This window comes from Trichomycterus rosablanca, chromosome 22 (genome assembly GCF_030014385.1).
Source record: "Trichomycterus rosablanca isolate fTriRos1 chromosome 22, fTriRos1.hap1, whole genome shotgun sequence".
Classification (NCBI taxonomy): Eukaryota; Metazoa; Chordata; class Actinopteri; order Siluriformes; family Trichomycteridae; genus Trichomycterus; species Trichomycterus rosablanca.
The window spans coordinates 13,111,921-13,136,095 of record NC_086009.1 but is presented as its reverse complement, the minus strand read 5'-3'; the positions used below and the strand labels follow the sequence as shown (position 1 = coordinate 13,136,095).

Sequence of the window (24,175 nt, the reverse complement as noted above, 5' to 3'; positions counted from 1 at the left end):
AAATTAGAATATCATGAAAAAGTTGATTTATTTCAGTAATTCCATTCAAAAAGTGAAACTTGTATATTATATTCATTCATTACACACAGACTGATATATTTCAAATGTTTATTTCTTTTAATGTTTGATGATTATAACCGACAACTAATAAAAACCCCAAATTCAGTATCTCAGAAAATTAGAATATTACTTAAGACCAATACAAAAAAAGGATTTTTAGAAAAGTATGAACATGAAAAGTATGAGCATGTACAGCACTCAATACTTAGTTGGGGCTCCTTTTGCCTGGATTACTGCAGCAATGCGGCGTGGCAATGAGTCCATCAGTCTGTGGCACTGCTCAGGTGTTATGAGAGCCCAGGTTGCTCTGATAGTGGCCTTCGGCTCTTCTGAATTGTTGGGTCTGGCGTATCGCATCTTCCTCTTCACAATACCCCATAGATTTTCTATGGGGTTAAGGTCAGGCGAGTTTGCTGGCCAGTTAAGAACAGGGATACCATGGTCCTTAAACCAGGTACTGGTAGCTTTGGCACTGTGTGCAGGTGCCAAGTCCTGTTGGAAAATGAAATCTGCATCTCCATGAAGTTGGTCAGCAGCAGGAAGCATGAAGTGCTCTAAAACTTCCTGGTAGACGGCTGCGTTGACCTTGGACCTCAGAAAACACAGTGGACCAACACCAGCAGATGACATGGCACTCCAAACCATCACTGACTGTGGAAACTTTACACTGGACCTCGAGCAATGTGGATTCTGTGCCTCTCCTCTCTTTCTCCAGACTCTGGGACCTTGATTTCCAAAGGTAATGCAAAATTTACTTTCATCAGAGAACATAACTTTGGACCACTCAGCAGTCCTTTTTGTCTTTAGCCCAGGCGAGACGCTTCTGACGCTGTCTCTTGTTCAAGAGTGGCTTGACACAAGGAATGCGACAGCTGAAACCCACGTCTGTGCGTGGTGGTTCTTGAAGCACTGACTCCAGCTGCAGTCCACTCTTTGTGAATCTCCCCCACATTTTTGAATGGGTTTTGTTTCACAATCCTCTCCAGGGTGCGGTTATCCCTATTGCTTGTACACTTTTTTCTAACACATCTTTTCCTTCCCTTCGCCTCTCTATTAATGTGCTTGGACACAGAGCTCTGTGAACAGCCAGCCTCTTTAGCAATGACCTTTTGTGTCTTGCCCTCCTTGTGCAAGGTGTCAATGGTCGTCTTTTGGACAACTGTCAAGTCAGCAGTCTTCCCCATAATTGTGTAGCCTACAGAACTAGACTGAGAGACCATTTAAAGGCCTTTGCAGGTGTTTTGAGTTAATTAGCTGATTAGAGTGTGGCACCAGGTGTCTTCAATATTGTACCTTGTCACAATATTCTAATTTTCTGAGATACTGAATTTGGGGTTTTCATTAGTTGTCAGTTATAATCATCAACATTAAAATAAATAAATATTTGAAATATATCAGTCTGTGTGTAATGAATGAATATAATATACAAGTTTCACTTTTTGAATGGAATTACTGAAATAAATCAACTTTTTCATGATATTCTAATTTTATGACCAGCACCAGTATATATATATATATACACATATACTCATACTCTACAGTGCATAATATCATTAAACGATTCAAGGAATCGGGAGGAATTTCAGTAAGTAAAGGCCCAGGGCGCAAGCTTAGGCTGAACACCCGTGATCTTCAATCCCTCAGAAGGTACTGCATCAAGAACCGCCACTCAACAATAGCTGATATAACCACATGGGTGAGGGATTACTTTGGCAAACTTTTGTCAAGCACTACAATACAGAGTTACATGCACAAATGCCACTTAGATGCCGCTGTCCAGAAGTGGTGTCAACTTCTTTGGGCTCTGAGGCATCTAGGATGGACCATCACACAGTGGAAAAGTGTATTGTGGTCAGATAAAGCAGCATTTCAGGTCTTTTTTGGAAAAAAATTGACGCTGTGTGCTCCAGACCAAAGAGACCATCCAGACTGTTATCAGCAACAAGTCCAAAAGTCAGGATATGGGGCTGTGTCAGTGCCCTTGGCAAAGGTCATTTACACTTATGTGATGGCAGCATTAATATAGAAAAGTACATTGAGATCTTAGAGCAACATGTGCTGCCTTCAAGACAACATCTTTTCCAGGGACGTCCATGCATTTTTCAACAAGACAATGCAAAACCACATGCTGCACACATTACAAAGGCATGGCTGCATAAGAAGAGGGTACGGGTACTGGACTGGCCTGCCTGCAGTCCTGACCTGTCCTAAACAGAGAATGTGTGGAGAATTAAAAAAAAAAAAAAGTGACATGACGACCCCGTACTGTTGCACATCTTAAGATGTGTTTGCAAAAAAAATGGGACAAAATAAAGCCTAAAATACCATATCACTTGGTATCCTCTGTGCCAAAATGTCTTTTAAGTGTGGTGATTAGGAATGGCAACATTACAAAGTGGTAAATACTGTTCCAACGTTTTTGTAATGTGTTGCAGGTCTGAAATGCAGGAATGGATGTTTATTAATAAATAAATCTTTTGTTGACCAGACAAAAAATGAAATATCTCAGGTTCATACTGTCTGCAATGAAATAAAAGTCCGAGTAAATGTAAGAAACTGATGTTTTTTTTTATTATTTGTGTTTTCCATGCTGTCCCAACTTTTTCTGATTTGGGGTTGTATAATACAGAAAGCGCAGGTTAAACAGATTGTCGATACGGAGTCCAGAATGAGCATATATTACTGCCCTCGGAATAGTGGAGAGCTCTGTTGTGGTATCATCTCTAGCCCAGGTGAACAAAACAACATTGGGACAGATGGAGTCAATAAACCTAAGTAAGATTCAGTAAAGGTGTGTAAGACTCACAGAAGCAGAGCAGTGTAGCAGCAAAGAATTTTGCCACACAGGGCCTATGAGCAGTGTAGCAGCACAGCAGCGGTGAACGCAGAACACAGTCTGAAGCAGGAGTGCAGAAGTGGAGAATGCAGCCACATACAGCTGTAGAGGAAAACAGCATAAAATCAGTGATAGTAGCTCTTGTTAGGATCCAAAAATTTACAATCAAAACAACCAACCAAAACAAGCAAAACAGAAACACAGAGACACGGAGAAAATCGGCAGGCGAACAGATGGATGCAAGCGATAATCTTACCCAGAGCTGACATCAGACAGATGCATCAGACACACATAAAGACCAAGTTAATTAATTGATTTATTAATCATGTTATCGGTTTATTAATCTTTTAAAACTTTCCAGCAATAAATAAGACAGGATTCCTTTTCAGAAATTCAGAAATACATACTACAACTACTACTACTACCACTACCACTTTTCTACAGTACTACTACTAGACCGAAACTAATACTAATACTAACACTACTAATTTATACTTTATCTACTGGTCATTCCTGGAATTGGGTGCTTTTTGGACCTTAAACCTTTATGATGAAACACTGTTTTCATTTGTTTTTCATGTTTTATTATAAAAAGGACGTTATACTTTGCCAAACCAATATTGGTCAAGCTAAATTAAACATGCACCTCATTTACACTGTGATGTCCAGCCTGTTACATATTAGATCGTAACAGGGTGGACCACAACAGGGTGGACATTCTGACATAAAATTAGCCATTAGCTAGCAAGTGAGCAAAACCATGCTAGCATAAAAGTGAATTCAGACAAAGAATTCTCTGCTTTTTAGTATGATAATTTTTAAAATGATCAAATCATGTTGCTTTTTCTCATATATACCATAACAGGGTGGACATGTTATGGTTTACCATATACGTTTTTAGGATAAAATGTGGAAAAAACAACATTAAAATTTGGAGTTTAATAAGCCACTCATCTTCCAGAGTTGTTTTCCCTCTAAAAAGATCATGTGAACTCCAGGAAATGATGTCAGTATGCAAAACAGTCGTGATTTTAAGAAACAGTAGTAAGAAATAACAGGGTGGACAGCAACTTGAGGGATGTGTGAAAAACCCTTATAATCAGCAATAACATGAAACTCATTAAGAAAAAAAATCCAAGGTTTAGAGGGACATAAGCAAACCTTTTAAACAGTACTGAAAGAGTGAGATATTTTCATGATTAAACCTCATATATCCATCACTAAATCAGAATGTACAGCACTGGGGACGTGGGAAAACCTCTGGTATCTTCATTTTATTTTTGGAGGGTAGAAAACATTGTGTTTAGTATTTGAAAGTGTTAATTATTTCAGTAAGATGTTTAGAAATTGTATTGTTTAAAACTGTATTTAATAAATACAGTGATCAGTACTGGGGACACAAAAGGCACCAAATTGTAGGAATGACCCTACTGCAATTTTTACATGTCAAGTCAAATTTATTTATATAGCGCTTTTTACAATAAACATTGTCTTAAAGCAACTTTACAGAATCCAGGACCAACAGATCAAAAACCCTTATTGAGCAAGCCAAAGAGCGACAGTGGCAAGGAAAAAACTCCCTTAAAATTACAGGAAGAAACCCTGAGACAAACCAGACTCAGCAGGGACCCATCCTTCAGGGGTGGCCTGGAGGATACTTTAAATAAATAGAATTTACACAAATCATACAAAGACAAAATTAAATTGAACTGAAAGTTATAACTAGCAAATTAATAATAATAATAATAATAATAATAGTTATTATTATTGTTATTATTATTATAATTATAATAATAATAATTATTATTATTATACGTAATAGGAGTCCAGTCTGTGATAAAGTTCGTTGTAAGTTCTGAACATTTTTGGTGCAAAATGGATGTTGTTTTTCCACTTGTGATTTGGTAGAAATCATCATCTGTACATCATAGATTCATACAGGAATGGGTAAATGAATTAAATAAATGGTTAATGGATAAATACATACTGGTAACAAAGCAATAATAATAAAGAAAAAAATAATAATCAGTGGTGTCTCTGACACAGAAAGCCTGGTGGGGCCAATAAACTCTGTGGGCAGAATCTAAAACTACACACAAACTTTCAAACACAAACACACCTCATCAATAGAGTCACAAATGCACAAATTAACATAAAGCAAGAGTTAGCAGAAGTGGAATGGGAGTGACATCACCAATGTAGGCATTTGATATCACACAACTGGTGTATTACCTGGTATAGTCAAGGGGTGCGTTTCCCAAAACGTTCATAACGCTAAATACTTTGTAACCTCGGATTTAAGAACATTCTTAATAATCCTTCATAATAAACATAGTACCTAAACATACGTGTATACAGGTGTTTTAAGACCATAGTTCCACCGAACGTTCGCAAACTACTGTGGTTAAGTTGTGTACTTCTAACTACACCTGTAGCCCTGTGGTTAGAAGCGTGGTTCCTGGTGGCTACGTCATCGATGACGTAGGACGCAGTTAAAGGACGGTATTTATGTAAATATAGTTGCATTTGTCGAATAATATACATATATACATACATACATATATATATATATATATATATATATATATATATATATATATATATATATATTATTTTAGTAAACTTTTTTTAGTTCTGAATAAGGAGAACATGGTTAATGGATAAATGAATAAATTAAATAAATAGTTGAATGAATACATGAATGAATGAATGAATGAATGAATGAATGAAACGGTTGTAAAATAAAAGTTAAAAAAATGATATGTAAAATTATAAAATGTATAGAGGAAGAAAAAGCTGTGGTTTAAAAAAGGGGGTGTGAGAGGGTGGGTTGGGGTTATGGGCCAAACATACTGTATTTTCTTAATTGGTGACGTGTTTCATGTCCTGCAGGATGCTTTGTTTCACATTGCTTAATTACTACATAACTCAACCAGAGGTAAAAGGACTAAACAGAGCATGAAAAAGGACAACATATAATTTAGCCTTTAAATTGTATGTGTAAATGTGTTTTTATTACAAAAAATTCAGAAGAGACAACATAGAAATCTTTACAGTTGTTTAATGAATCAATTGTTCATCAATGATTTTTTTAGCCATTATAAAAAAGATATTAATATATAAGACTACCACTTTCTGGGATTCGAACCCCCGCTTACGTAATCGAGTAAATCCTCGTTCCAAGGCGGAGAGCCATAATCATATAAATGGAGGAAGGCCCAGGAGATGACCCAGGACTGCTGCAAAGTGAAGGTTTCACAGTGGATATGGACTGAGGTGGGGTAGATGGGAACTCAAGTAAACATACATCTGCTCCCCAGATTACCTTCAGTTGCTGTTGGGCATAGTATTCCCAGGGTATCTTTCTTTTCCACAGTAAGGATTGTTGCAAATAACTGACCTCCACCTGTCTTCGCCCTCAGTTGTGCCATACATTGTGCCATCACATATTTTTGTGATATAATAATAAGAAATTGTATGGTAGGTGATTCCCTTTCGTGATGCCTTTCCAGCGGAGATGTAGATGTGGCGCGGTACCAATGGTGGGATAGATTACAATTTTACCATAAGGAAACACTACATACAACGCCACACTGGGAATTTCACCCAGAGAAATAATTACCCCAAAAAAGGGAAGGCACTCAGGTTCGTATAGCAAAATCAGCAAGAGGCGTGCGTTTATAGAAAAATAGAACACTTTATTTCTTTAAACCAGTATTATCTAGACAAGTCATAAAAAAATCATCTTTAAAGATACAGTACAATTAAACTTGGTACAAAGCAGGGCAATAAATGTTATTACTGAGATAAGCAAAAGCCCCAATATTTTGATTGCAGGTTACAGGACACCAAGAGCACTCCTACAACTAAACAAACTAAATAAAGAAGAATAATTACTACAATGAAACCTACCAAAATAAATCCAAGTGGTCACCCAAAGTACAACACCAAATATATACGTACGTGCCGGCACAGCAAACCACATCACAAGTGTTACTCCACTACACATTTTAGTTTGGTAGGCTAGATAATAACAAAATAGAGATAAAAATAAAATTAAATTATTAACCAAATAATACTAATATCAATATTAATACTGATACCAATAACAACAACAATTAAGACAACTGGAGAAAAGAAATAAAAACAAAAATAGAAGCAAAACTAACTTGGAAACAAAAGTAAAAGACAAAACAGCAGCGCTCAATGGGAATGCGTCAACTGGATAGGACTGGCAACCCAAAAAGCAGCAGAGGGAGGGAATGAAATAACGCTCCACCCCCAGCCACCTGTAAATAAAACAAATCTATTATAACTCCATTTAATATTACATTTAAGTGGAATTACGTCTCCATGCACAACGAGTATACATACCAAGAGGAAGGGCTCACGGCTCACACACAGCACCAAACGCCCACACTAAATAGTAGCAGCAGCTATTATTCTGGCAGAAATCCAACTGACACAGACCACAACGCTACGTAGAAGCACAACGCTACGTAGAAGCATGACGTCAGGTTATTCAGTGCCAGGTCTCACAACACACGGGGGGTGGCTCCTTTACCGGGAACACCTGTTAGCCGACTCACCTGTCTTTAAATACTCAAACTCAAACTCATACTCAAAAGAAGCTTTATTGGCATGACACATAAGGACATTTGTATTGCCAAAGCTCAGTTACAGAGAAATAATAAAAATAACAATAAGAACAAAAATACACAAAATAGTTACAAAATAGTTACAAGTACAGAAAATACAATAGAATAAAAACAGTGCAAATAACAATAAAAATGGTGACATTTACATTAATTAGGTAGTAATAAACATTTGTTGTGTGCGTGTGTGTGTGAGAGAGGCATGGTCACCCACTGTCCCTCACCTGGTGGCAGGTGTGTGTGTGTGTGTAGAGTGCTGCTAGTGTGCAGCTCTCTCTGTGCTCCCCCAGTAGGTGGGGCAATTTGTCGGGGTGTGGGAGGGAGTTAAACTCGGTGATGATGTTATTAAATTTAGGGAAGAATTAAATACTCTATAAGCGCCTACGTCATACTCACTAATTACCCAATCCTCATTCACACTGTCAAATGTAAACAAACCCTCAGCAGGGAGACATCGTGTTTCACCTGTCACATAGAGGTGGAGTCAAAAAAGAACTACGTAAACCTCGTTCATAATTTCGGAGACTTAAATGGCAAAACTGGCGTTCTTAAAGTTACGTCGTTCTTAATGTTGGTTCGTAATTTCTAAGATCAATCGCTATCAGAAAACTCACACTTGAACTTCTCATACAAATCAAAGTTAAAGAACAAACCAGAAAACATAACTACGTGAACACGACGTTGTTATAAAAAAATACATTAATAAATAAAATAAATAAATAAAATAAAAAGCATTAAGAAAGTAATCTTCGTGGTTAGAGTCTCTCGTGTTATAAGAGTCTAAAACGCATAACGAGAACAACACACCTTAACGTGGCTTAATGTACTTAAACAATGACCTAGGATGATCCTCAAATCCACTTAGTTATTACTATACGAACACCAAACCTTTCTTAGTTACTACGGCTCATACAATTGTTTAGTTAGTACGTACATTCCTGATTTACAAAGTCGAATCAAAAGCCCAATTACATTTACATTTGCGGCATTTTACAGATGCTTTTTATCCAAAATGACTTACATTACTGTGACATTATACAGTCTGAGCAATTGAGGGTTAAGGGTCTTGCTCAAGGGCCCAACAGCAGCAACCTGGCAGAGGCGGGACTTGAACCAGCGACCTTCTAATTTTCAGTACCTTAACCACTAGGCTACAACTGCCCAATTAAATAAGTATGTATTATTATATGTATATATGTATAATTATTCCACAGTTGTGGGGCCATGCATGAGAACATCCTTTACCCTGCAGTAAATCTATTAATTCTAGCAGCTAAAAGTATCCCTGTTAAGCTATATTTTGTGGAGACGGGCCATGCACCGCTTTATAGGTTAGTAAAAGTATTTTGTAATCAAAACGAAATGTAATTGACAACCAATGCAAACATAATAGAATATACCTATTATTATTAAATATTCTCGTTCTAGATGGTCGTTCTAGTCGGTCGAGTTGCTGCATTTCGAAACAACTGGAGCTTGTTTGTGGATCTAGGACACAGTGGAAAAAACGCTGCAACAATGTAGCCTCGAAGTTATAAACCAATGAATAAGTTATTACAAATATTAACAGCATTATTATTTAGTTAGCTCTGGCGTTATACAGATTAAAGAAAGCACCTCTCGTAATATTACTGATGTATGCATCAAATGAGAGGTGTTAATCAGTAGTGATGCCCGAGTTTTTTTTTTTTTAATTGAACGTGTCTGTTACAGAGAAAGCATCAAGGTGTAGCACCAGAGCAACTTGGCCCTTGTGGTCTTGGCTCTGTTAATAATCTAAATTAAATAGAAGAAAGTTACATGACATACAGTCATTTATTTTACAATCCAGAGTCTTATTAACCGGATGACTTGCGGATGACATTAGGTTTGGCTAATGTTGCTGCAACGTTAAAACATATTATTTCCTTTATTTAATTGATATATTATACCTGTTAGCAATTGATGCAGCTGAAACACATGAATTTAGCACATAAAACGTGTGTTTTACGTCTCTCGTCTGAGAATATTAGTAGGTCATTAACAAATGCAGTTTTAGTACTGTTTAAATGTTTAATAATTACAGTTTCTGTGCAGATAAGAGCATAACTGTGGGAAATAGCTTTGTCTAGAAAATTTTTATTGAAGATTAAAATAAGTTTTGATATTGGCCTGAAATTAGACAAAATAGGTACATCAGGATTAGTTAGTCAGTGGTTTATTGAATGCACATTAAAAGATTTAGGTACATATCCAGTGCTGAGGGACATAGTAATAACAGTAAGCAAGGGCTCAATGATGGCAGATGGTACACTATATTCAGTTTCTGTATTTTTAGTAAGTTTGGATACTGTTTTGGAAATTAATCTAGGACTTTTGTTTTTATTTTAATAAAAGGAGAACGATATAAAGACTGAGCTTTGATAAGTGTATGTATTTCTTTAGCCATATTTCCTTGCTATCTAATACACTTTTAATAAACTGCTGCTAATTGTCAGGCGTTTTGTTTTAAAGCGGTGCAACATTATACTGTTGTAAATTTTCTACATTTTGCGTTGCCTGTTCAAGCTATTAGACCTCTGATGACGACGCCTTATATTCTGGCAGGTTATCAATGAACGTTGGACTAAAACAATACGACGAGTCAGTATTAAATTTAAGGCATCTTTACAGCAGTGAAAGTTTTAATACAAGTTGGGTGATACCCATGGGTTATTAAATAGACTGGATTGTGATTACTTTCATAATGACTACTAAATTCTTCAACATTTAATGACTTATGTAACAATACAACTGTGTTGCAACATTTGTCTGCTTCTTTAACTTAATATTTGTTATATAATATATAACTTAACGATCCTTAATATTTGTTGTTCATTTTGAATGACATGCTAAAATGACAAAATGTGAGAGACACGCATGCATTTTTTAATTATTTGTTGATTTGATCGGCCGATTTAACCCGACACAACTGCCACTTTGTTTTAATATTGTTCACATTTGATGAATTACGTGTAAACCAAAACTAAGACATTTTTAAAACAGACATAATATCAAAAGGAATGTTTTCCCTACACGCTAAATAAATGTTAATATGTATAAATGTATAAATTAAAAGTATATTAATTATTAGTATAAAACTAATTACACTTACATTTTGACATCAAAACAACATGCACTCAGAAATATAATAAAAAAACGTAAGGTAACAATTTGAAACCCTTGTGGAATTATTGCAATTTGTTAAAATTAATATATTTATTTACATTTATTTAAATTTGTACAACATTTGTAAAATTACAGAAACACTTCGAATTTCGTAAACTGTCTTGCAATTTTCGGTTGTTTTGCATTTTGTTACTTTTTGTGTGATTTTACCAAATGTACACGTACCATAGATTTAAATAAAAATTAAAAATAAGTATTGCACAAAAAATGATTTCAGGTTGATTGTTTATACTGGGATGGTGTTACATAAATCAACAAATAACAGTCAACAAGCAAAGCCAGGTACACACTTTCAAAATTAGTTATATTAATATGAATTATTTTTATTTGAATTTTAGATGATTTATTTGTGCCATCACACAAATAATGTTATATTTTTTATATAAAGTGGTTTTAAAAGGTAAACCATAATGTTTGCAATAACGCTCGTAAGAAGTGTAAGAACGTTTTGCATTCCTAATCTAGATAATTAGTATGATCCTTTATTATCTTAATATTATTATTAGAAGTAATATTGCTCATAGTGGAAGTTGTAGTAATAGTAATAATGTTTATAGTTATAATATAATAATTATTATACTATAATCGCAAAGAGTGGATGAATGTAGTATGAATGAACCTTGGTTTGTTTACTGCCTCAACGTGCACTCGTTAAATTTAAGTATTCTTTAAACTTTTATAACATGATTTTTATCTTAATTTTAGGACGTTGATCTAGTGACGACAAGCAATACAGTTTAAAACACCGTTAATTGTGCAAATAATATGAACGTTATACATTTACTTGTAGCTTTGTCTAAATAAGCTTTACGTTTTAAAATGGTCATTTTTAGACCCCTCGGTTCCCAGAGCCATTGGCATTGCACCTTGAAGCAGAAGGGGGTCGTTTTTATTACCATTCTAGGCTGTTAAAGTGAAAAGGCCGGATGTTCTTGTAAATTTAAATTACTTTATATCGTGCAATTGCTTACAATAAAGAAGAAATAATCTTATATTAGTTGAGCATCATATAACTTTTATCCATGCTGGCAGACGCCAGGAATTTCGTCTTTAAATGATGACAAAGGACAAACAATAATACAATTTAGGTAGTTACTGAGCTCCATATTTAATAACAGTCTTAAACTGTCTCAGTGCCAACAATGAAGACTTGATAGTACTTGGTGATAATATCATGGATTAAAAGTATGACTACAATCAAGCAAACACATTTACTAACTGTTTAAAACTCGTATTTTAAGTCTCATAGTCATTATTATTATTTGTGTAGTATATAACAGATTAATGCCTACAATGAAGACCTATTTTGTAGTTATAATTATGCATATACGATATATTCTATAAATTATATTCTATACATATATATATATATATATATATATATATATATAAATATATCTCCACATATTGCATGGGATATTACTATTAAAACAGGTAATATGTAATCTTAGAATGGTGCAGTACATTAGATTTCCCAAAAATAACGCAAAGACCAAATGCATAATTTTACATGAATAAATATATTGCGCAAACACTATTGTGGCTTTTACATTTTTTGGGCAACAGCTGTTATTGTTAACTTTCTACTAACACCTTTTAAATGCAAGAATTTGGTGTCAGTTTTATGAAACAACACAAACAGCATCGGTTTAGCAACCAACATATGTCCAGTAGGCCGTTACATGTGAACATGTACATATTAATTCGCACATGCGCCGCTGAACATAAACTTTTATTACTGTCGTATTCACGGTTAAAAATAATAATAACAACAAAAACAGCAATAATAATAATACTAATAATAAAAGAGTAGAACGAATCTTTGAAAAAGATTCATCTTAAATATGAAAAAGAAATGAATGTGTTTAGATTTTAGTCGACACCACATCATAATGTGCATTATATAAAAGCAGACAAGAAATAATTTATTTTAATATACAAAGACCTTTAGAACTGCCGTAAATAAAGATTTATAATTATGTTGTGTGTATGTGGTTTTGTGTGTGCATTTTGTCGTTTTCTAGCTTTTCGGAGCATATGTCACACAAACCAGGATCAGCATTTTAAAGCCAACATAAACATGCAATGTTATAGTTTTTATCCAGATACATTGCTAACATGTCTGTTTAAAAAAGCATAAAAACAAGCAAGTAATACCATTAATCGTTCAGGAAGGAATTGTTTTTTATTTGCCAAGCCATTAAATAACGGTGTGATTTCACGTCGAGTATTAGCTAGTTCTCTGTATTATAATAGAAAAGTACACTACATCGCAAAATTTATAAAATAAAAAAAAGCAAAATTGAATTAAAATTAATCTATATCTTGCCTAATTTTTTACTGAACGCGTGCGTAAAATGATCTTACTCGTTTAAGGTCATCTCCACCGGCTGTATATCAGGTCTATAAAATCAAACCTGTCTGATATAGTATTTTATTGTAGTATTAAATAATCAAAGGCTCAAGCTGTTTTTTTTTCTATAATTACGACGGGATTGTCGTTGGCTACTATTTAAAAAATCTCGTTTAGAATGTTGCAATCTTGTCCAATGATTTAAGGCAAAATTGGTCTACATAAAACAAAAAATACATACGAAACTTTGATATTGAAGAGCAAACAGTGAACTAATTAGACACATTATGTATTTTTATACCACCTGAATCCACTTTGTATAATGCAGAAAAAGATGTGTATTCATGTATTTGTTTGTGTGGTGGAATATTCAAGAGGAGCTAATCTTCGCGTAGCCTTTGGGTGAATTGATTTACGCCCCATTGACTCTTTATCAGGCTCGGGGAAAGGTCTGACCAATCATTTTGCTCGAAGCACACTGCATATCAGTCCACTTCTACATTGTTGGCTGGCGAGCGAAGAAACCGTCGTGGAGAGAGGGAAAATTCATTTCCGTGGCATTTATTTTTACATCAATGATTTGAACATAGTATAATGTCCAAGAATGTCCATTTCAGGAACACTAAGCAACTACTACGTCGATTCCATCATAAGTCATGAAGGGGAAGATCCGAGCGCTATCCGATTCTCCAATGTACAGTATTCCGCCCCCAGACAACCAGGAACCGGGGAACATCCCGAATACCCTTCATGTAGCTTTCAGCCTAAGCCTCCCGTGTTTAGTTCATCATGGAGTCCTTTCACTCCTCATACATCAAACGGTTTACCATCGGTCTACCATCCCTACATCCCAACGCAGCCTCTTCCTTCGACGGACACCCGATACATCCGCACATGGCTCGACTGTGCTCCGAAAGCCGAGCCACTGTCCGGCCAAAACCAAGTTAAGATTGAGCCACCACTGGGACACTTCGGGGAGCTTTCACAAATTGGAGGACAGCACGAATATGTTTTGGAGTCCCCCTCGGCTCGAGAGATGAATCGCAGCAGTGTCGCGGGTTTAAAAGACAGCAAGGATATTTGTGAAGGCGGAGATGACAAAGAGGAGCCAGATAAAAGTAAGTTATAAAATGAGGAAGTAAACAGTCTGCAAACGCTGTTGTAAAAAGTGAACAAAGCAACTGACAACCAATGCATTCGTACCTACTTTTCTATTATGGATAGCAAAGTTCGAGAGCAATTGCGTTTTTGTAGACTTACAATATGCACAACTAACCTTTTTTGTACAAAAATAGAGTTAACCAAAAGCCTTCCTGTTGCATATTGTGTTACCCCTAAGTGCAGAAAAGTTGTGACTTTATAGATCATCCTGTTAATCCTGCATTGTGTGTGTGTGTGTGTGTGTGTGTGTGTGTGTGTGTGTGTTTGGGGGGGGGGGGGCAGACAGACAGACTCGCACAGACAGACAGAGAGGGATAGTTTTTCACGCAGCCTTTAATTTTATATGCTTACCCAAATGGGGGGAATGAAAAAAAATCCATACATCCCTCTTAGCCCATCTAACACAGTAAAGTACTTTAATTTAAGTTCTTTAATAATCGACGGGACACAGATTTTGGCAAACAGTTGTTTTCAACTTTAGGAGACATTCTGTGACAGGCATTGGTTCAAAGTTGAAAAACTTGATTAACTCAAATAAGAACAGAATTGTGCGGAACGCCGTATAAGTGTATGAACTGTAAAGAAAGGAGGTCAGTCCTTCGCTTGCCGCTACCCTTGAGAAAGAAAGAACGTTACCCCCCCCCCCCCTCCCCCTTTATGTTGATCAAAAAACCAACAATCTTACCTATCAATTGCACTATGCAGCGCCCTTGGACATACAGTACAGAAACTTATTTTTTAAATGAGATAAAATAAAACCCCAGCGATATTATAGGGCTTTCAAAAGACATAGCACGAATATGACAGCAAACTTCTAAATGCACATAATCATAATTTCTTAGCTTTTAATATTTAACAGATCAAAAAGGCTACGTTGTCACGATGCTTATAGCTCTGACGCATATTTAGTTTTTCGTTATTAGCCTTTTTTGTATTTTGTGTGTATTGGGTTGATGTTTTCATTGGTGGACGAATATGGATGGATGCTCGTCGGATTTACCAGCCTTTTAAGCAGGCCATGCTCGTAATTCTTAAACCATCAGGACCTAGTTAGGTTTTAAAAGCTATAACACACTTATACTTAAAATGAATAAATGGTAAATAGTAAGTCTTACTTGGTAAAAAGTAAATTAATGAATTGTTAGTGTACATTCAACAAGTGGTTTGTTTGTGGGTACAAAGCCTAATTTAATCAGGCTGCATTTGCAAAATAATAGTTGAAGCTAGAACACGAAGAACACGCAAGAACACGAAGGTGTCTGTAAAATACTACAGACGTTTAAGAAACAAAGCTGAAAGAAACACTAAGATGGTTTGTGTGGAACCCATGATATGCTGTTATATATTTTTTCTTTTATTCTGTAATAATTTTGCTTAATTTCTTAGTGTAAACTATAGCAAACTTATACGTCAAACTGTGTTGAAACACCTGAGTTTCACTGTCATTATTTTACCCTAAAAAACTAATTGTTTTTTTTTTTTTATTCTTTCTACATTTGCAGATGATCCATCGGCCAACTGGTTACACGCTCGCTCGTCAAGGAAGAAGCGTTGTCCATACACTAAATATCAAACGCTGGAGCTTGAGAAGGAATTTCTCTTTAACATGTATCTCACTCGAGACCGACGGCACGAAGTAGCACGCTTGCTGAACTTGACTGAGCGACAAGTTAAAATCTGGTTTCAAAACAGAAGGATGAAAATGAAGAAAATGAATAAAGACCACTCCAAGGATTGAAAAGGAAATGTTCTGTGTCCAAACCTTACCTCCTTTTATAACTACGGTTATCGCTGGACGTTTTTTTAAATTTATATTCTGATATGCAGACCTTGTACTTAAACATTTTTATTGGCTATTATTATTAGGCTACTTATTTACTTGCAGTGAAACTACAGAAAAGTAAAAGCACGAAAATACAATATATCCTTTGTTACCCATTTCTGTTTTTACCATGACTTAGTAACAGATTTAGAAAATAATATTCGGCGATAAATACACAAAGAAAACTAATTTATCAATTTATTTTATCTTAAGGCAACTGCATTTTAAAAACTATGGTTAATTTATTATTATTATTATTATTATTATTATTATTATTATTATTATTATTATTATTATTATTATTATTATTATTATTATTATTATATAGCATACTCCTGTTATATATTTAAAAATTATGTGTATATTATTAGTCTTGATAAAATAAAAATATAATTATATTAGAAAATCAATCTTAGGTTATCCTGTGTGTTATTGAACTACAAACATACCCTAAAATATCTAAGCGGAAATTTATTTTGCATTTTATTTATAGTAGTTAATACGTGTGCTTTACATGTAGGTGCATTTTGCAATCGAGTACATTCCAGTTTAAAAGTAAAAAAGTCAATTTATTTTGATAAATGTCTTTATATGTTCGTAGGTTTTGCCAATAACAAAATGTTTTTAGGTTACGGTTGAAAAACCTTACGGTTGTAAAAGTTTATATACTTTAGCGTGTCTTGTAAAAATGTACTTTTCATATGATTTTTAAAAAAAGCTTGGTTGTATAATAAAATACTGTTACGTGTGTTGTTAGGCTTATAATTTTATTTATTGTATACGTTAAAAAAAGTATTTTCAGTACAATGTGTTTAGGTTGTTTTAAAAAGAATGAGAATGAATCGATCTAACATCTTACTTGAATATGATGATGAAAGTTTGCTTTTTCTACTCTCATACATTGTTTACATAATGTCCAGACTGTATAAAGCTTTGTGCTAACAGAGATAAATTGAACTCTAATGTATTTTTGTTCTGGATTTTACTGGTTTGTTTTGACTGGACTAAAGTGGCCCATGTTTTTTTTTGTTGTCCATATTCTACCTTTTGTCAAAAAGATGCTTGAGACGGTTGCAGGCCTTTTTGCATTTTTGCCTTGGAGTGAGGATTTTGTCCAAGGAGTGTGAACAGCATTAATCCTCTGAACATCTAGACAGACAGACACCCACACTCACGGACGATATTAAAGGTTTACATTGTAAAACATTGTGTCCTTGGCGTGTCTTTTGACGTGTATTTATTTATTTCATATATATATATATATATATATATATATATATATATATATATATATATATATATATATATATATATATATATATATATAAAAATATATTATAACCACTGTTCTTATTTACTGTAGTCTATGTGCAAAAACATGCTCCGTTTTCGAACAAAGACAATACCAATGTATTCGCAAATTGGTACAGCAGTTGTGTACAGCAATATATCAATATTTCATTATAAAAAAGTAATAATAATAATAATAATAATCATCATAATAATAATAATAATAATATCATCCCATTTTTAGTTTTAAGGAGAGCAGTTGTCACCGTTTTTAAAGGAAAAGGAAACCTTAAAATATTGAATTCACCAACTTTTTAGAGCATGTGTAAATTTATTTTGGGTTTGGTTTTTGATTTGGGTAGACATTTATTCATAAACCTAAATTCTGGCACTAAGATTTGAGCGATTTAAAAGATAACAGACTACTACAACGGATGTGAACTCGGACATTGTATTAGGGAATAGAAAGTCGACAATCATTAAAAAAAGAAATCGCATTTTAGTGTGCTGCAATAAAGTACTATGGCTGTAATAAAATTTTATAGCGTATACATTTCTGAAAGGTTAAGAACTAAATGGTTGTACACGTCTATAATAACCGAATATAAGTTAATCCTTGAAAATGGTTAGATTCGTGTTTCCAGCCTGGGAAATCCGTTTTATATCTTTTTTTACGTTTGTTGTTTTATTGTTGACAGCGTTTGTTGTTTATTCCTTTAAATTCCTGGCAGAGTAGGGGGCTAGAGCAGAGAGATCTGCACCTCCAAGATGAGAAGCCGCAGTCCAGTTAGCTTTACGCCCACCCTTTGTTCCATTTCCGAAGCTCAACACAATCGCCTCATAGCGGGAGCCATAAAATGACACAAAAAGGATTTCTGGCGAGACTTGTAGGATGGTCAGCCTTAATTTGTTTACAGCCCTTGTGGCCAAGCTTGATTTCATTTTGTGTTCTCACATCCGACTGTGTCGTGGCGGGACCTGATACAATGGACAGCTGCTAAAGAAAGCATTTATCTTTTGAAATCATTTAAGGTCATCAGGCCGTTGCCTTACGTGGATAAGCTGAATTTGTAAAAAGGCAAAACTGCAGCAGATTGTGACATTAGCATTGTGACACAGACTGCAAAACAACATAAAAACCCTTGTTTTCTTTTTCTCCCTACCCCCCCCCCCCCCTTAGAAAATGTATACATTGCACATGTGTGTGTGTGTGTGTATATAAATATATATATATATATATATATATATATATATATATATATATATATATATATATATATATATATATATACATATATATATATATATATATATATATATATATATATATATATATATATATATATATATATATTCTAAGATAAATATTTGTATATTTAAAATAAATAATTTATAAAAACTCATTTAAACATGCAAGTAACAACATTATCATAGTACATTGTGTAACACGTGTATGTTTTACTAGAACTACATAGTGCTCGTTGCTCAGCTGTTAAGCTACCGTCTTTGCTAATAGTAAAAAAATATTAACCCCAAGTACAACAGTGAATTTAAGTGCTCGGATTGGGCTAATTTCTTGTTTATGTTGTTGTTGTTCGTAAAACCGTTATTTCTTGCCCTTTTCTTGCCTTAAAGGCCAAACAATGTACTAACATAACAGCCCATGGCCACATGGTGGCAATGTTACTCCATCCAAAAGAGACTACTGCCCCCACCCAAATTCACTAAGCTATGGAGCATGTTCTTTACTTGACTAAAATAAGATTCGCTGCAACTATGTGAAAAGACAAACGGTTTGATATTTTTAAGGCAGATATATACTGATTTAAATTATATACTCACACACACATGTGTTTTTGTAAAAGGATTACATGACTTATTGTAACAAAATGTAACATTATTACTGACCTTGCAGCAAATATATATTGAAAAAGTAAACTGGATACCTCAATTTGACCATTTTTTTGTTGTTATTTACTGTTTAATACTCTTTATTATGCCAGTTTATTGGCTCGTTTTGCAGAAACGCATTAGTCAGCAGGCATATTTGCTTATTAAATAATATGCTTAATATGCTTGTAATATATATATATATATAAATATATCTAAATGCTCTCGTGTAAATTAATTGTTCTGCACAGCATAAATGATGGACCGGTTTATTGTATTGCTTTGTTTGTTCGGTCATTAAAGAAGATATAATATCTAATGTTCTTTGTCGTCGAACATTTTATATTTAACAAAAACATGCCTATCACGACCACTTCGTTTACTTCGATGCGAGTCAATAAGGTACAAAATAATGGTTTAACAAATTGTTTACAAAAGGTCTTAAGGTTTATTGTACCTGGTAAATCTGATACCAGGTGAAGTGTGTACCTGTCTATGGCTGCTATTTTTAAAGCAAGACAAATAATCTATGTCAGAACTTGGGTTTTAATTTTTACATTTGTTTTTCTTCAGTATGTGAAAACATCCAAAATGCACCTTAGAGTGGAAGGTTTGGGCTGGTTAGACTGTATAAGGGAGGGGTAAGCGCAATGTATTTGATCTGATGCAAAGCGACAGATTTCTCATTAACTCAGCCGCTTGAATATATTAATGGGTATATTCTCCCCTCCTCTCTCATAGCCCCCCTTCACTTCTCTGCTCCCTCGCTCCCCACCGTACCCTCTCTTTCTCCTTTACTCTCCTTTTTATTCACTGACTCCCTCCATTTCAGAAGCGCGCCGAGCAGTGGCCGTGTGGGGACGCAAGAAGCCAATGGGATGAGGATTCGTTAATAGATGCAAATTATAGTGAAAGGACATAGCGAAATATGAAACAATTTATTTGTTGCAGAGTAAATCACAGAAAACTGTTTGGGAACTGGCACTTTACCCAGGAATTGTGATGCTGGATCTCCTAAGCGTCGCGTTTCAGTGGAAGCTGAATAGCTGTGGCTTTAAAGAGGCTGTTTGAAATATACAAACAAAAGTTATTACGCGAACGATTACGATTACTGTGGTCTGTGCTTCCTTTTCTTCAAAAGAACCGGGTTTGTCCCTGGCCATAACAGTGGCACCATACAGTCAAAAACAAGTACCCTGTCAAAATCAACATCGCAAAGGATGAGCTCCTACTTTGTCAACTCTCTCTTCTCCAAATACAAAAGTGGAGACTCTTTACGTCCTAATTATTACGAATGTGGTTTTGCGCAAGATCTGGGCACCAGACCTACTGTCGTGTACGGTCCAGGCACAGGGGCAACTTTTCAGCATGCTCCACAGATTCAGGAATTTTACCACCACGGCGCGTCCACGCTCTCTGCAGCTTCCTACCAGCAAAGTCCATGTGCCGTGACCTGTCATGGAGAACCGGGCAACTTCTATGGCTACGATGCTCTACAAAGGCAAACACTCTTTAGTGCTCAGGACGCCGACTTGGTCCAGTACAGCGACTGCAAACTTGCCGCTGGAGGGATTGGCGATGAAACGGACAACACGGAGCAAAGTCCTTCCCCTACACAGCTGTTCCCCTGGATGAGACCTCAAGGTCAGTATCGGCAAACAGACCATCTTAATATGTCTGTAGGTTTGTGTTGGTGTGAGTGTTGTTTAACGTAGTATCTCATGGCAGTTTAGTTCTGGAGCTAGGTTTCCAGAGCGCCGGAGATAGGAGAGTTTTATTATTTTACGGTGTCGAGAACTGTCGAATCAGTTTACAGTTTAATTACCCTGCTATATAAAGCGAAACTAAGAGATAAAAATAAGCGAGTGCGATATACAACAGAAGTCCTATTTTTTCTGTCCACATGTCAGAGACTCTGGCCCACAGCTGAACTTTTACTACTCACCCAGTCAGTTTTACGGCAGTTTTTTACGACTTATAGTAATACTGGGATTTGTATTACACAGGTTCTGTCTTTATGAAGCTTTACATGATGTGGTATAGTCTTTGATGTCTGTACTATTATCAAACCATGCCATTATTGTATATAAGTAATTGAACTAAATATTTAATACTGAACATTTGTTAACAACCATCAAAGAAAAAACACTTATATGGTTTATTAGCAAAGCTTTTAACGATGATAATAAACAGTAGAAACGGATCTATTATGTTGCTGTTGCTACATTTTAAATATTAAACTGTAAAGTGATTGTTCATCGAAACTAACTTGATTGACCTTGTTTTTGTCAGTAGCTGCCGGACGCAGGCGAGGCCGCCAGACCTACAGTCGTTACCAGACACTCGAGCTGGAGAAAGAGTTCCTTTTCAACCCATACCTGACACGCAAACGGCGCATCGAAGTGTCGCATGCCTTAGGACTAACTGAACGGCAGGTCAAAATTTGGTTTCAAAACCGCCGCATGAAATGGAAAAAAGAAAACAACAAGGACAAGTTCCCCAGCAGTAAGTCAGAACAGGAGGCGATTGAAAAAGAGAAGCGGGAGAAGGAGCAGACGGTTGGAGCACAGTCGGCAGATGAAAACTGCGATAAAGCTCAACAAATATAGATGGACGACTGATTAATAAACGGCAATCAGGAGAGCAAATGTATATATACATATATACGTATTAAAAGGTTAGTCGAAGAGACATTTAGTCCACGTCGACTAAACAAATAGCAAAATATATGAGAAACGCTGGAGAATAAAAACTCTAAATCTATGTGACCATGAAAATTCATGATGACAAACGTTAAGCATTTCTACCTTTTCATAATCCTTAAGAGAGTAGGCTTATGTCTAAACTAGCCTTCTTACTTTGTGAACTAAATATTGTGAAAACTTGATTTTTATTATTAGAATTTAACCATTTTTGGCAGCTGTATAGATTTTAAGTTAAATTGTGCACTTTTTAACTGTTCTCCCTTATATGTTATGATGATGACGTAGCGTTTAATGACTTCCAACAACATGAAACTGCCTATTTATGCCGTAGGATATCTTTTTACACGCCTTTAGTTCATTTCAAATTGATGGTATTTTGTTATATTTTTTCTTGGATTAAGCATGCGCACAGAGTATGAAATATTGAAAATAAAATTAAAAAAAAGAAGTTATGTGACCCATTGTTTACTGTGAAACAGATTTTTGTACTGTATTTGTGCATTGCTTTTTAGGATCTTAACAATATGCTTTCATGGTTCTTTATCAGTTTGTTCTATTGTCTTAACCTGAAAGAAAACAAATAAAGTGGGCACAATAAAGTTTACAAGAATAAATGTGGTTTTCTGCTTTCTTTGCGCTTAAGGCGTACAGATAAGGAAGACAGTCCCATCACTAAATGACAAAACACATATTTCCAGATGTTTTACTTAAAAACATAAATGGTGATACTGACGACTAGGAAATCAAAGCTTTATTATTTATTATTAGAAAAGGACAAGCTGTAGTATGGCATACATTTTTGTTAATTGGTTATCTTAACAGCAAACACACAGATTATATATATATATATATAATGAACAATGGAAATTAATTTGTAATTTGTGATATAATAAACCCACGACAGCGATTTTATGCGCGTTCTAAAACAAAGAAACAAAGACAAAAACATTTAAAGCTATTCGACTAAACTGGGTTTCTGATCAGCTGTATACACAAATAATTTATTTTTTGTGCTTTGATTACATAAACAATGTATAAGATTATATAAATAATTCTGTGCAGCCACATATTTCATATCTTTAAGGTTCATCACAATAGTTCATCATGGGTGCACAGTTTGCTTAATACAAAAGTGCAAAGAAAACAGTTGTCCATCGATTGTATTATTTTAATGTGCTTTTCTGCTGATTGTAGTTATTCTTATTTCTATATTAATAATTTGACCACGCGTTGAATGGCATGTAACATATAGATTTTTTCCATGTCAGGAAAAGCTGCGAGAAATCTGACGGTCATTGGAAGGCCAGGACAACAGTCACGTGCCAACCGTCACGTGGTAATTCTGGGGAAAAAGTTTATTTTTTGCCTATTTTCAATAATATATCATTAATGCTCCTAAAACAAACTTAATAACCCAGATTATGAATTCTCCGCATTAGACTAAATCATTTTTTCAACACCAACGGTTATTCGGTGTGTCAAAACTGGGTGTTACGTGAACAAACGGTGCTTTTGCGTCCTTTGTGCCATTTTACACAGTCCACTCTGTCACTGTTTGACTATTGGACTTGTGAATTAACAGTGGTAGTCAATGCTTGTACATAGTATCGAAAAGAACTGCGGTTGAGGGCAGCGGTGGACGGTGACATGCGCCTCAGATCCCAGGAAGCTTTCGTATTTACAACAAGAATGTCATCCTATATCTGTAATAAGAAGTATGGGTCTGCAAAAACATTTGATACAAAAAAGAATGATTATGTGCATCCTATACGACGATCAAAAGAGATCAAAAATTGTGAAGAGATCTATTTAACGTTAGTATGGCAAGGTAACCATTAACCCTTAAGGAACACTTTACACGCTTTTAGTTTTTGTACTGATATACTAGTATATACTGATATACTAGCCGTGCCTATATGTGAATTATTGTAATAAAAAACTAAAAATATTTAATAAATGGAATGTATTTAATTTAATATTTAATTTAATATTTATTATCTATAGAAAATAATTATAATTTAATATAATTATATTTACTACACAAGATGTAACTTTTTCTATAATACGTTTTATATATTTTATTACACACACATACACTGAATATATATATATATATATATATATATATATATATATATATACAGTGTGTGTGTAATTAAATATCATAAATATCAAAAAACATAAATTGTTTATATT

General features: G+C 34.8%; 2 protein-coding genes across 3 annotated transcripts; both read left to right on the top strand.

Annotated features, from left to right (window-relative positions):
- The first annotated feature begins 13,715 nt into the window (after positions 1-13,715).
- Positions 13,716-16,010, top strand: hoxb9a (homeobox B9a). The gene is made up of 2 exons (XM_063018556.1): positions 13,716-14,229; positions 15,775-16,010. The coding sequence occupies exons 1-2, from the start codon at positions 13,716-13,718 to the stop codon at positions 16,008-16,010; spliced, it is 750 nt and encodes a 249-aa protein (XP_062874626.1).
- A 4,484-nt stretch (positions 16,011-20,494) lies between these two features.
- On the top strand, positions 20,495-21,883 carry LOC134335838 (homeobox protein Hox-B8a). Of its 2 annotated transcripts, none has more exons than XM_063018447.1 (2): positions 20,495-20,918; positions 21,570-21,883. In XM_063018447.1, exons 1-2 carry the CDS (start codon positions 20,495-20,497, stop codon positions 21,881-21,883), a joined length of 738 nt encoding a protein of 245 aa, XP_062874517.1. The 2 variants fall into 2 exon arrangements, with proteins under 2 accessions (XP_062874517.1, XP_062874516.1); XM_063018446.1 differs by having other exon boundaries at positions 21,567-21,883.
- Positions 21,884-24,175: the final 2,292 nt, after the last annotated feature.

What these genes read in the sequence shown, in the direction of transcription:
- LOC134335838 (XM_063018446.1), top strand. Translation starts at nt 20,495, where the DNA reads ATGAGCTCCTACTTTGTCAACTCTCTCTTCTCCAAATACAAAAGTGGA. An exon ending in CCCCTGGATGAGACCTCAAG is followed by an intron (nt 20,919 to 21,566) that starts GTCAGTATCGGC and finishes TGTTTTTGTCAG; the next exon opens with TAGCTGCCGGACGCAGGCGA.
- hoxb9a (XM_063018556.1), top strand. Translation starts at nt 13,716, where the DNA reads ATGTCCATTTCAGGAACACTAAGCAACTACTACGTCGATTCCATCATA. An exon ending in CAAAGAGGAGCCAGATAAAA is followed by an intron (nt 14,230 to 15,774) that starts GTAAGTTATAAA and finishes CTACATTTGCAG; the next exon opens with ATGATCCATCGGCCAACTGG.